Below are 13,490 nucleotides of genomic sequence, written 5' to 3' on the forward strand. Positions count from 1 at the left end.
AGAAAGGAGGGCCCCCGAAGGAGAAGCCAGGACTCACCCGTCCATCTCTAACTGCCAGCGGCTCAGATTCAGGAGCAGTTCCTCTCCTGGAAATAGGCAGGCAATCGCCCTCCCGAGAGGAGGGGGGTCCCAGGGACCCGTTGGCGCCTTTTCTGCTTGGTCCATTTCCTATCCGGGGGGGAGGGTCCTGCGCTGGGCAACATCCCGGCCTTGAAGAGGATGCTCAAAGCAAGGCTGCTCCCTGAAGCCTCGGAGGGCATCCTCTCGTCAGGCTCTGGTGGCAACGAGGCCACCCTTCATGCCATCGCCTGGTTAGTCTGATTGATGAGCTGCGGTACGGATGGTTTTGATTTCCTTGGTTTATATGAGATGCGTTGCTTTTAGATGATGTTCTATTTATTGTCCTTAATTATTATTATTTTTTACATAAACCGCCCAGAGTAGTGCCTAGCATTACGCAGGCACTATCCTAACTGACGCTTTCCTTAGGATTCTGGGTGTCTCCGCTGGATTTGGACGGGAGAGCCCTTCCACGAGATGACACCATCCCACAGAAAACTGCCCCCCAAAAAAGCAAAGTGGGTGGTTTCCTCACTGAGAGACCAGAACAAGACCGGGACGTCTTCTCTAGTTCCCTCTCGTGGCCCCTTCGGTTGTTGCGTTTTCAGTTTTTGACACAAGCGGGGGAGCTGGTTGGCCCCAGCAGGGCTGAGGGCTGCATTTTGCCTCTCCCTGGGTTGTCATGAAGCCAGCTAACAATATTGCAGCTGAAGGAACTTTCCGATCCTTCAGGGAGATCCTTTCTTCCTACATTTCTCGTTAGCCCACCTTTAACTAATTTTCTGCAATGAAGAAGGCAACGACATCTCCGTTCAAAGGGGGAGACGGGGAGCACTTTGCTACGGGATGGCCAGAAGGGTCTCCCACTCAGCTCCCCAGCCAGCGTACTGGGCCGAAGAAGTTTCTGCAATACCTCTCTTTTGGAATCCCTGCACCGAGAAGCCACCACACACTCTGGGAAATGGGAGGTCAAGGAACTGAGAGGACCTTTCACCTCCATACCCTCCTCCCACCCACCCCCCCAAGACAAAAACGTAGATGCTTTTTCTAAGCATTGCTCACCAGAAGCCGTCCGAAGACTTCTTGCGGACTTGGGAGCTTTACTAAAAGGAGAAGAACAGGGGTCGAGGGGGGGGAGGATGTTAGTGATGCAACCCCTGGAATCATGGAAAGGTTTCCCACGGTTCCTCATCTCCTTCCCAGGTCTAGTCACTAGGATCCTTCCAGCAACGGACCGGGCGCCTTCGGAAAGCCACAAAAGGACATGGAGGTCTGGGGTGGGCCGGAGGTGGGCCTGCTCCTTTCTGGAGCGCCCCGGACTCCCCTTGGCCCGAGCTTTCACTGAGAAATAGGAGGATTCCCCTTCCCTCCGGGCTCAAGGAACGGCGAGTCTCCTTCAAGCCCAGAGGCCCTGCCTTGCATCTTATCACATTGATCTCTGGCCCCTCTGGGGGTGCTCTGGCCTGGGTTTTCCTGGGACATATGTCTGACATTGGCCCCTGGAAGGCTCCCCACCCACCCGAGACCTCTTCAGCGAGGCATGACCTCTCCAAAGGAGAGAGGGATCCATTCCTTCCCATGGGAAGAGAGGTGAGTGCCAATCCCACCCAGCCATGCACAGTTCAAGCCCAGGGGACTGCCGTTGGTACCCAACCAACCCACTGACCAACTGACCTCCTCTGCAGGATCCCAGGAAGAGGAGGGATCCTTCCGGCCGAAGGACGGCCAACTCCTTAAGGCATCTGCAGAGCGGGGTCAGTGCTGGCGTGTATTCCGGAGGAAGCAAGAAGGATAACAGCTTCGGCCACAGAGCCTGCCAAGAGGAGAGAGGGGACCGTCAGAGAATCAGAGCCCAGCCTCGGTCTGGAGTAGCTTGGCATCACAGATTGGGGCCAGGCTGGCGTTCTCTTCCCCGAGTGCCGTAAGATTGCTGGGAAATAAAGCGCCCCCCAGGCTAAAATGCCAGCTCTCTCCCTGCCTGACCTCACCCCGAGTAGGAAGAGGGGTGAAACTCCTCCGGTCTTCTGAAGGGCAAATCCACCCAAGACACTCACTTTAAACATCCCGGTGGCCGAAGTGTTGACGTGTTCCAGGACCTCGATGGACAAGTCCTGGACATCGGCTTCCCTTGGCATCAGGCCTCTGGCACTGTCTCTGACCTGCCGTACACAGACACACAAGAACCACAGAAACAGCAAGGTCAGGAAACCAGAACCGTCTCCAGAGAAAAGGCCCCCCCTCCCAAAAAGCGCCCCCTCACCCGCGGGGAGTGACACAAGCACAAAGCTTGCGCACCTCGGAAGCGTTTGAGCCAGACGGTGGTGGCAGCACCTGGAGGAGGTGCCCCTGTGCCAAGGTGCAACCCAGCCAAGGCTGGAACGAAAAGGAGGGACTCAGACACACACACACACACACAGATGGGAGGGCCTCTTCCCCACCCAGCCGATTCCAAGAGGGGCTCGACTGCACACCCACCCCTGCACAACGTTTCCAACCAGTGCACTCCTGATGATGGAGGGATGATGGGACGCCTACTAGAGCCCAGAGCTTGGGAAACGTCTTTTGGAATGGCAGGAGGCAGGTGCTCACGAGACAGGCAGGCCCAGAGAGGCCTCCCGATGGGCTTGGAAGGGGTCCCCGAGTCGCCTCGTCCCTGCCAGAGGAAGGATCTCTCGGGGCTCTTTCGCGCTGACTTACCCCTTGACTGGTACGAACGGCGACCTGACGGAAGAGGTAGGTGACCATCTCCCATTCCAGACATCCCTCGACCTTCGGGGAGCTCAGGAGCTCCTTCAGGAAGAACAGGGTCGCTTCCCTCGCCTGGCAAAAAAACGGAGGAAAGTCATCTCGTCGGTTGCCTCTCCGAGCCTGCCTCCCGTACTGAAGAAAGCCCATCTGAGGGGGATCCGGAAGCCCCTAAAAGCGCCTTGGGAGGAGAGCTCCTGGTCCCGGTGGCCATTCCTTCTGCAAGACCAGGGCCTGCTTCCTGCCAGGGAACGTTTCTGAGGACTGGAACCTCCTTCTCTCGGCCTTTACTCTCTCTGTTGAGCAGACTCAGGTCGTGCAGATGTCTCCTGGCTGTGGCTCCTGTTTGGACTCCCTGGCAATTTCACTGGGGCCCCGGCAGGGATTCGTTATTGCCAGAGTTTGGACAATTATATTTTTTTTGTATGCTTTTCTTTTTCCTCCCTTCCTCCCTTCCTCCCTCCCTCCTCCTCCTCTTTCTTTTGGATTATAGAGCTATCATCACACAGCCAGAATGGTCTTTTTTACTATAGTACAAAAAAAGTAAATTTCTTTTTGGTTGGACATGGAAACCACTTTCCATCCGGACTGCATGGTTTTCTCTGAATCCCCTCAATGTTTGGGCCTCACCCTTTGTCTGTGTTGGGTTGCAAGACTTTGCTTTTACTCCTGGCTTGGAAAGCCAGAGAGACCTTTCTGCCTTGCACCCACGTCTCTAGGCCCTCGTCTTCATCTCAGCTCATGACGTTCTCCTTGTGGCGATGGGATCCACCCTTCCTCTCCATGACGTGAAAGAGGCTGGAGAGATCTCCAAATCACCAGAAGGGAGAGCAGCAAAGCTCTTGGGGAGTGGGATGATTTTCAGGCTGCTCTGGGATGGGGTGAAAACTGTTCCACATCCCTGTGTCAGCTGGAGGATTCTGGGCAGTGTAGCCTAGTGATGCCACTCTTATGATATCTTTCTAGCGCCCCACCCCTGGGGCATGTGGAGAGCAACCAACGGGGGCTTCCGTTTTGGGTGGGAGGGATCCCCATCAGAGCCTTCTCTGACTTACCTTGCTGAACGTGGACTTCTCAAGAGTCCAGAAGACCTTCTTGAGGTTTGGGGGATGACAGTCCACGCAGCCCTCCAGGAACAGATAAAGTCTCTAAAAAGAAAACATAGGCGGTGGGGGGGGGGGAAGAGAAGTCAGTGTCTGTTTGGTGGTGTGCCTTTTCTCAGCCATGTAAATTGAGCCCCCGGGGCTGAAGAGCAGCAGGACCGCTTCCTGGGCAGGACAGTGGTCAAGGCCCCAGAGAAGCCTGCGAGGGGTCCCTTCCTATTCTCCCAGAGCTCAGAAAGGCTTTCAGGAGGGGGGGTTGGACTACCATCTTTTGACTCTCCCACCCAGCAACAGTGGTGCTCTTTATGGTGCCCCGTGCGCAACTCTTGGCGCTCAGGGCCTGTAAATGTCTTCCTAGGTCTGGAGCCGTTTCACTGCCCCCTCACCCCCAAAAATCCTGGCGTCTCCACTCTCCTCTGTAGGGCTGCCTCTGCCGGCTTAAGGGATGGCCTGGCTTTGGTGATCCAGGACAAGCCCAAGCAGGGAGACCCTGGAGAGCACCTCTGTGCCATCATCCTCCCGAGCGCACACGTCTCCAAAGAATGTCTTCCCGCCTCCCCCATGACTATCCATTTACTTTGGCCATGAGGGGAGCATCCACCATCCTGCTCTCCTTGATGACATCCGGGAACTTCCTAAGTATTTCGTCCTGCTGTGGCTGGTACCGAACGAGAACGGCCAACATTGGCCACCGAGCCTTCAAAGCCGCCTCGCTCACCTGCAAGAGAGAGAAATGCAAAGAACCTCCTTAGGGTTCGGTCCCTCAGTCAATGCAGGGAAACGGATCCATCCCCAGAGGAGAAGGAATCTCATCTCAAGCCAGGACAAGCTTGGCTGGCCTTCGTCAGAGGTGAAACCAATGCTGACCATAAGATCCCGGCACTCTGGACAGACAGGATTCTTCCCAGCTGTGCAGTCACCGGGCAAAGCAGCCCATCATCCGGACGCTTCACGATGACCAACACAGGAGCAAAAGAGGGGCTGTGTATCTTTTTCATTCTTTTTTTGCAAGGCATCACTGGGAGGGGAGAATCAAGGTTGCCCCCTCTCCGCCCAATGGAAGAGCAATCTTTGCATTGCAGCTCCTTCCCCAGCAACTATTCCGAGTGAGGGCACTACGTCTCGCCTTCCCTCCCGATTGGCTTTGAGTCAGAGGGAAGGCGCTGCTCCCCCTTCCTTGGCCCTTCCTGACCAGAGCCAAGGCAAGGGAAGCCCTTTCGTGTCAGAGACACGAGCCTCTTCCTGTGCAGGGAGCAGCGAGAACGAAAAAAGACTCCCCTCTCCCAGGCTGGCACGACTCCTTCTACCTGATACAACCGGGAACTCACCCAAATTGAAATAAAAATGAGTTTGCTTACATTTCTGTCCTCCTCCTGCTGCCAGTATCCACTCAGCCGCTGGTAGATGGACAGGAGGGGACGGCAAAAGCTGGACTCCGCCTCCCGAGGGTAGTGGCACAGCCTCCAGTTCTTATAATAGTGGGCGACGGAGACACACATTTTCTCCACAGCTGTGAAAGGAGAGGACGAAGGTGAAAGCCTGACCCCTGAGGACCTTCCCTGGGGTCAGAGACATGGAGCTTCTAGCAGGCGGACAGGGTCTGACCCTTACGGGAAATGGACCGGATCCTTCCCCATTGCTCCTTTCCCAAACCCGCTTGGCTTTCTTTTGCAGAACCCTCGCTCGACCTGCTCTACTTGCCCCTTGCACCTCGTGTGTTGCTTTTGGTCTCCTCCCCTTCTAACACTTGGGGTTAAACTGAACAATCCATTTCTCTGCCCTTGAAGAAAGCCGTTTGTCTCTTCAAAAGCTGGAGCAAGTCTCAGGAAAGTCACCGGGAAACGCAAGACGGGAAGAAGACGGGAAGATGGGATGGTGGGGAATATGCCAATGACCTCGGCACAGAAGTCTGTACTTTAAGGAGAAGAGGGGCTCCGTCTAGAAAGGCCGTCAGACGGATAGGAATGGGGAGGGCTCTTAGGCCAACTCCCGAGGAAGAGATCCGCTTTCCCACTCACCAGAACAGATGGCCACCTTCTCTCGGCTTCCCAGGTCAAGGATCAGGATGACCTGAAGGTAAAGGAAGCTGGTAATGATGTAGGGCACGGTCCGGAGAGCTGCAAAAGGAGAAAAAGACCCACACCATGATCTACTCATTCATTTCCATCAAGATGTGATGGGGAAGAAATCAAACAGGGTAGTGAAGCCCAGCAGGAAGCTTAAGAGGCACAACCCAAACACTCCTTTGAGGGAAGGCAACGGGCATTCTGAGGAGGAGGATGATCACGCTGTAGCCGCTTTCTGCTACAGCTCAGTGTCAACATCACTCCGGGGCAAGCTTGGGCGAGTCTTTTTTGAGACCCAAGGTAGAAGCAGGGAAAACAGCAAGGCGAGGGGGTCCGGCAGAATAGACACCACCCTCTACCAGGGATTCAAGAACAAACAAGGAACACTGGGGAAAGGGTGGGCTTTCCTGCAATTAGTCGGACATTGTGCAGTTGGGGAAAAGGGGGTCCCTTCCCACTTCTAATTTTAATGGAGGTCTCATGAATTTGGCACCTTTGGTCCAGCTTCTTCAGTTCACTAGTCCTCCCCCAATCCCCCTCCCCGCAAGCCATCTGGGAAAGGAGGACATCAAAACCCACAACCATGGAAGAAAAACTCGAGAGGTGCAGACCGTAGCGAGAGCTGAAGTTCTCCAGGGTCTTCAGCAGCATGGGGTGGGGTGGCGTGTCCACCTCCTTTAAGATGTTCTGGAGGTATCCCATGACCTCATGGAAGTGGCCTTTGGCCAAAGACAGAAGGAGGTTGCTGGCTCTCTTGCTGCATTCCTCCGGAGCTCCCTAAACAAGCAGATCAGGTTGAGGCATCATTACTTCCTTCTTTATTCCCTTGCAAACTTGAAATGGGGGATGGGCTTTCCGGGAACCAATGAATCCAGAGGTCAGGAATATTTTGGCTGTCCGTGGCCAGAATCTCCCATCCAGCCAGGCTGGTAACGAGGGCGGCTGGGGGTTTCTCAGAACCATCATCTTCAGAAAAAGATACTAACTTTCCTAAACTCTGGATTGATTCCATGATCCGACCCTGGCTAGAAGTGCTGGTCAAATGGCCCAGCGTGCACAATCCTTCCGGCCGACAGCGACCAAACCCAACCCTGCCCCCCAAAGCTAATATTTTAACTAAACTATCTTTTGTCTTACACCACTGACTAAATATTACTAGTAAGCACCAAAACAAATCTGTTCCCCAGGCTTGCCCTCATCCGTTTCCTATCGTCCGGTGCTCCCCCACCCCCATTGCTGAAAGAATAAAAAAGCACGCATACATATATGTATAATCCCCATTATTAGTCCTAAAATAATGTAATCTTATGCCCCATGTATATCGTGCATAGATGTTTTTGCCCCATGCATATATCATCATAGACATAATGCTCTTAATCGTACTAATTACATGTCACTACATACAGTACAGTAAATTGCCCACCCCATGGATAACAAGCATGCAAATACCTGCTTAATCTTACAGAATCCTTGCCCTACCATCAAATATTCTATATTGTACCCCTCCTGAGAGGTCAGCAATCCTTGCATGAAAGGTTTATCATGTCCAGCTTCAGGCTCTTATATCGAGGTTGCATCACAACTGTATTTTTCAAGACCTGTGGTTGTTAAGTCAGGCACATTATGTCCAACTCCGCCCACTCTTATCCTTCCAAGACCACCCGTGGTTGATGAGTATGCTACATCTCACCCATGACCCCACATTCCTTGGCCCCTTCGGCATTTAGTACAGTGGTGCCTCGCTTAGTGATGTTAATTCATTCCTAAAAATTTGTTGCTAAGCGAAAACATCGCTAAGCGAAACACGGTTTCCCATAGAAATGCATTGATAACCGGATAATCCGTTCCAATGGGAACAAATTGCCATCCTTAAGCAAAAATCGCCATAGGAAACATCGCTAAGTGAAACACGGTTCCCCAATTGAAATGCATTGAAACCTATTCAATGCATCTCAATGGGGGGGGGACAACAACAAATTAAAAAAGAGTCAGAACAAAGTCAAATTTGTTTAACAAAGGGCTTATTAAGTGCACTTTATTGTTTGAAACATTTTAAACAGTAAACTTTAACTTAAAAACATTATAAACAGCAAACATGAGGCTGTTTAAACCATCGTTATGCTAATCAGGTGACCCAAAATTTAATCGTTATGCGAATCATGGTCCCAACCATCGCTAAGCAAAAATCGCCCATAGGGACCATCGTTAAATGAAGCGCAAAAAGGCTCAGAAAAAGTCATCACTAAGCAATTTCATCGTTAAATTGAGCAGTTTCCTAAGCGAGGCATCACTGCATTTGTTATCTATTTTCAACTCTCTGTACATTTCAAGTGCCCAACCATTACAGTGCACCTAGTCCATATTATCAAGGTGTTTACTCTGCTAGATATCCCATGTATTACAATCTTTAAATGCTTATATGACATAAAACGTCTAAAAAACCATCAGTTTCACAAAAAATACCGAGAACAACAAACATTTTGTTAAACATTCATTGCAAACGACCCCTACCCTGTATTTTCGAGTAACAGGACACCCAACCCGAGCCAACTCTAACACAACAAGCAATATAAGCTATAGCCCCACCCCCAAGAAAAAAAGACAGACCCCCCAGCTGAGTACAACATAGAAATTCCACCATAGCCAGAGTCTAATATACAAGCCAACTCACCCCACACCCCAGTTAAATCTAAATAATTTCCCCACCCATGCAACGTACTGACACTCCTCCAGCAGATCTTTCCAGAAGACATCAAGGCCCTTTTCCAACACTGCCTAACAACCACCTACTTTCAGTAGGATAACAAGTTCTATGAACAGACAGATGAAGTGGCCATGGGGAGCCCCCTCAGCCCAGTTATAGCAAACTCCTACAGTGGTACCTCGACTTACAAACTTAATCCGTATTGGAACGACATTCGTACGTCAAAAAGTTCGTAACTCGAAGTACCATTTCCCATTGAAATGCATGGGAACGGAATTAATCCATTCCAGCATTTCAAAAGGCAAAAAAGCAAGGGGAAAGGGCTGGAAAATTGAATTTCCAGGCCTTTCTCCCTGCCTTTTTGGCTTCAGAGGTCTCAAAGGGCTTCCTCCGATCTCGGGGGGAAAGCCCTTTGAGAACAAGGTCGAGGCTCTGTTCCCAAGTCAATGCCATTTTTATTTCCCCACGGGGCTGTTCGTAAATGGCTCCCTGCAAAAAGGCAGGGAGAAAGCGCTGGAAAATCGAATTTCCAGCCCTTTCTCCATGCATTTTTGCCTTCGGAGCTCTCAAAGGGCTTTCGGCCCAACATCGGAGGAAGCCCTTTGAGAGCTCTGAAGGCGCAGATCGTGGCGGCAGGGACCCCCAGGGAGGTCTCCCATGGTGGCAGCCAAGCCCTGGGATACCTCCCTCGTGGTACCCGCCGCCGCGATCGGCAGCTTCGGAACTCTCAAAGGGCTTCCCCCCGACATCGGAGAGAGCCGTGTGAGAGCTCTGAAGGCAAAAAGGCAGGGAGAAAGGGCAGGAAATTCGAAGTTCCAGCCCTTTCTCCCTGCCTTTTTGCAGGAAGCCATTTACGAACGGCTCCGTTAGCAAAAAAAAAAAAAAAAAAAAGGCATTGACTTGCAAACAGAGCCTTGACCTTGTTCCTAGGTCGAGCTCTGTTCGCAAGTCGATGCCAATTTTTGCTAACGGAGCTGTTCGTAAATCGAAAAATCCGTATCTAGGGACGTTCAGAAGTTGAGGGTTGACCGTACATGGAACATTTCAAAAAACAGGCCATGGCTTCGGCACCCTTCACACCCACAGTCTGGTTCCGATACGTGGATGACACCTTCGCAATTTGGAACCACGGTGAAGAAAAACTGGATGAATTTCGAAACCAGCTTAACAGCATCCACCCAATTATACAATTCACCATGGAAAAAGAAACAGAGGGCCAGCTCCCTTTCTTAGATGTCGTGGTCATACGCAAAACTGGCCTCCTATTGGGACACAAGGTCTACAGAAAACCCACACACAGAGACCGGTACCTACACAAACACTCCAACCACCACCCACGACAAAAAAGAGGCATAATCAAAACTCTGGTAGACCGTGCAAATGGGAACTGTGAAGCTCCATTTCTCAGCACCGAACTCAACCATCTGAATTGGGCCCTATAGGCGAATGGCTATTCCAAGAATGAAACCAAGAAAACAACACCAAACTGAAGAGGAAAAACAGGCACCCACAAATAAAGTCTTTCTGCCTTACATCAAAGGGGTAATGGACCGCATGGGGAAACTTTTGAAAAAACACAGCCTACAAACAGTATTCAGACCCACCACAAATATTACAGTCAGCAAAGGACAAAAGGAAGCCCCTCACCACTGCAGGAGTATACCGGATACCTTGCCGTTGTGGACAGGTATACAGTGGTGCATCGCAAGACAGGAGCTCCGTTATCGACGAATCCGCATTATGACAAGATTTTTGAATGTGGGAATTTTGTTGTGCGATGATCAGTTCCCTGTTTCAGGAACCAATTTTCGCTTTCCGATGATCAAAACAGCTGATCGCCGGGGTTTCAAAATGGCTCCCTGCTGTGTTTAGGAGCCATTTTTCGCTGCACAGGCACCCAAAAATGGCCACCCCTATGGAGGATCTGCGCTGGACAGTGAGTTCTTAGCCGATTGGAACGCATTAACCAGGTTTTAATGCATTTCAATGGCTTTTTTATTTTGCTTAACGACGTTTGCATTCTACAGCGATTTTGCTGGAATGAATTAATGTCGTAATGCGAGGCACCACTGTATATTGGAACCACAAAACACAGCTTTCACACCAGACTCAAACAGCATGAGAGACACTGCAAACTACAGCAACCGGAAAAATCAGCAGTAGTTGAACATTCCCTAAAACAAGCCGGGTGTGAAATTCTATTTCAAAACACTGGACTACTGGACAACACCAGCAAGCATTATGTTAGACTGCACAGGGAAGCCACTGAAATCCATAAGCACCAGCAGAGCTTCAACAAAGAAGAGGAAAGTCTATAAAACTTAATAAGGCTTGGCTCCCAGCACTGGAAAATACAGCCTGCAAAAGGTCAACCAACTCTATCCAGCCACGAGAGCCAGGGATCATTGCACAAAAAAAGACCAGCTAAAGATACCCATCAATCACAGTGACAGATAATCTCTCCCTCTTATCATAACAATACATCCACAACAAAAACACACTGATCACCATCATCACTATATCACCTGAATAGGACAAAAAGCTGTTCCCACAGCTATAAATGCTCAACTATCCAGCAAACAGCAACAGAGCATGGACTGAGTTCCTACTCCAGTCCTCTGAAGATGCCAGCCACAGAGTCTGGCGAAACGTCAGGAAGAACAACCTTCAAAACACGGTCAAAGAGCCTGAGAAACCCACTACAACCATATATAGATATCGTTTCCTCTTCTTTTTACTTTAAAATACAGTGGTGCCTCGGGGCTAAACGGAACATCGCTAAACGGAACATCGCTAAACGGAATTTTAAAAGCCATAGAAACGCATTGAACTTTGTTCAATGCGTTCCTATGGCTTTAAAACTCACCGTTAAGCGATGTTCCTCCATAGCGCCGCCATTTTCGCGCCCTCGGTAAGCGAGGGCAGGGCAGGAAAATGCGGCGCGGACCTTCCGGCGGCCATTTTGGAACCGCCGATCAGCTGTTCTCCCCCGCTTCGTTATGCGATATTCGCTAAGCAAATCGCTTAGCGAATATCGCAAAGCGAAAAAAGCCATAGGGGCCATCGCTGAGCGAATGCTCCAGCGATGGCCCAGAGCCCCTCATTAAGCGATTTCATCGCTCAGCGAGGCGCTCGTTAAGCGAGGCACCACTGTACTGATTTTTCTTGATTGCAAAAGCATTGACACTCTGATGTATAACTGGATTGATAAGGATGCAGGAAAAGAATCTACAAATTTATTTTTTCTTAAATAACTATATTAAGATATATTGTTAGCAACTCTGGACTTTCATCTATATAGGTAATAGATAAGCATATATAATTCTTAAACTTGAAGTGTTTCATGTTAAATATAATAATAGAAAATGCTTAGTGAAAGATAAATATAGGTGTAAGATTATACTTCAGATAATGTATGTATGTTAATTATTATAAATCAGGAAGGTTTTTACTAAACTTAATAGTTGAAGCATTGATACAAAATATACATACACATACACACATACGCACACACACACACACATTAAAAAACTTTTATTACATCACAAACAGACATACAAAACAAACAAAAACCTATATGCGGGAAGATGTTTTCCATACAATCATATCCAGTATATAGTCTGACTACATAAACCATATTGCCCTACTAAGATATTTAAACTATATTATACACACACACATATTAAAAACTTTTATTACATCACAAACAGACATATAAAACAAACAAAAACATATATGCGGGAAGGTGTTTTCCATACAATCATATTCAATATATAGTCTGACTACATAAACCATATTGCCCTATTAAGATATTTAAACCATATTATATATACACACAGACATACAGTGGACCCTTGACTTACAGACGGCTTGACTTACAGACTTTTTGAGTTACAGACTTCTCTGGCTGCAAAATTTAGGGTTGACTTGCAGATTGAGATTTGACTTACAGACCAGAAAAAAACCAAAATGGAACAAAAACGGCCTGTTACGGGATAAATCGGTTTTCAATGCACTGTAGGTCAATGGAGATTTGATTTACAGACTTTTTGACTTGAGAACCGCCTTCCAATACAGATTAAGTTCTCAAGTCAAGACCCCACTGTATTAAAAAACTTTTATTACATCACAAACAGACATACAAAACAAACAAAAACATATATGCGGGAAGGTGTTTTCCATACAATCATATCCTTCCCTCCAGTCAATTAAGTCTTTCTCTCTCCTTTTTTCTTTGCTATTCCATCTTGGTAATCCTCTCTTTAAATTAATTGTTTTAAATTGAAATTTGTAATTTTATGATTTTATATATTTTTATACTGTTTTGTTTTATTTTGTAAGCCGCCCTGAGTAGACATGGTCTAGAGGGGCGGGGTAAAAATCAAATAAATAAATAAATAAATAAATAAATAAATAAATAAATAAATAAATAAATAAAATATATTTATATATATATATAGTCTGACTACATAAACCATATTGCCCTATTAAGATATTTAAACCATATTATATTCTCCATTTTAGAATATAATATGGTTTAAATATCTTAGTAGGGAAATATGGTTTATGTAGGCAGACTACATATTGGATACATGGTGCCTCGCATTGCAACGTTAATTCGTTCCAGCGAAATCGCTGCAAAACGAAAACGTCTCTATGCGATATTAAAAAGCCCATGGAAACGCATTAAAACGCGATTAATGCATTCCTATGGGCTTAAAACTCACCGTTCAGTGAAGGTCCTCCATAGCGCGGCCATTTTTGGTGGCTGTAGAGCGAGGAATCCGTCCCAGAAAACAGCGGGCGGCCATT

At 48.5% G+C, this 13,490-nt stretch overlaps 1 protein-coding gene across 1 annotated transcript in view; it reads right to left on the bottom strand.

Moving 5' to 3' along the window:
• Positions 1-13,490, bottom strand: part of LOC140702371 (maestro heat-like repeat-containing protein family member 2B) — a 32,136-nt gene that overhangs the window by 17,700 nt on the left and 946 nt on the right. Inside the window, exons 3-12 of the mRNA XM_078381048.1 lie at positions 9,362-9,449; positions 6,586-6,693; positions 5,927-6,025; positions 5,406-5,467; positions 4,486-4,626; positions 3,861-3,953; positions 2,758-2,880; positions 2,115-2,315; positions 1,735-1,873; positions 1,123-1,163 (exon numbers count right to left, since the gene is read on the bottom strand). Coding sequence (XP_078237174.1) covers positions 1,123-1,163; positions 1,735-1,873; positions 2,115-2,315; positions 2,758-2,880; positions 3,861-3,953; positions 4,486-4,626; positions 5,406-5,467; positions 5,927-6,025; positions 6,586-6,693; positions 9,362-9,449 — 1,095 coding nt within the window. The remainder of the gene's footprint in view (positions 1-1,122; positions 1,164-1,734; positions 1,874-2,114; positions 2,316-2,757; positions 2,881-3,860; positions 3,954-4,485; positions 4,627-5,405; positions 5,468-5,926; positions 6,026-6,585; positions 6,694-9,361; positions 9,450-13,490) is intronic.

Source organism: Pogona vitticeps, chromosome 12, assembly GCF_051106095.1.
Source record: "Pogona vitticeps strain Pit_001003342236 chromosome 12, PviZW2.1, whole genome shotgun sequence".
NCBI lineage: Eukaryota > Metazoa > Chordata > Lepidosauria > Squamata > Agamidae > Pogona > Pogona vitticeps.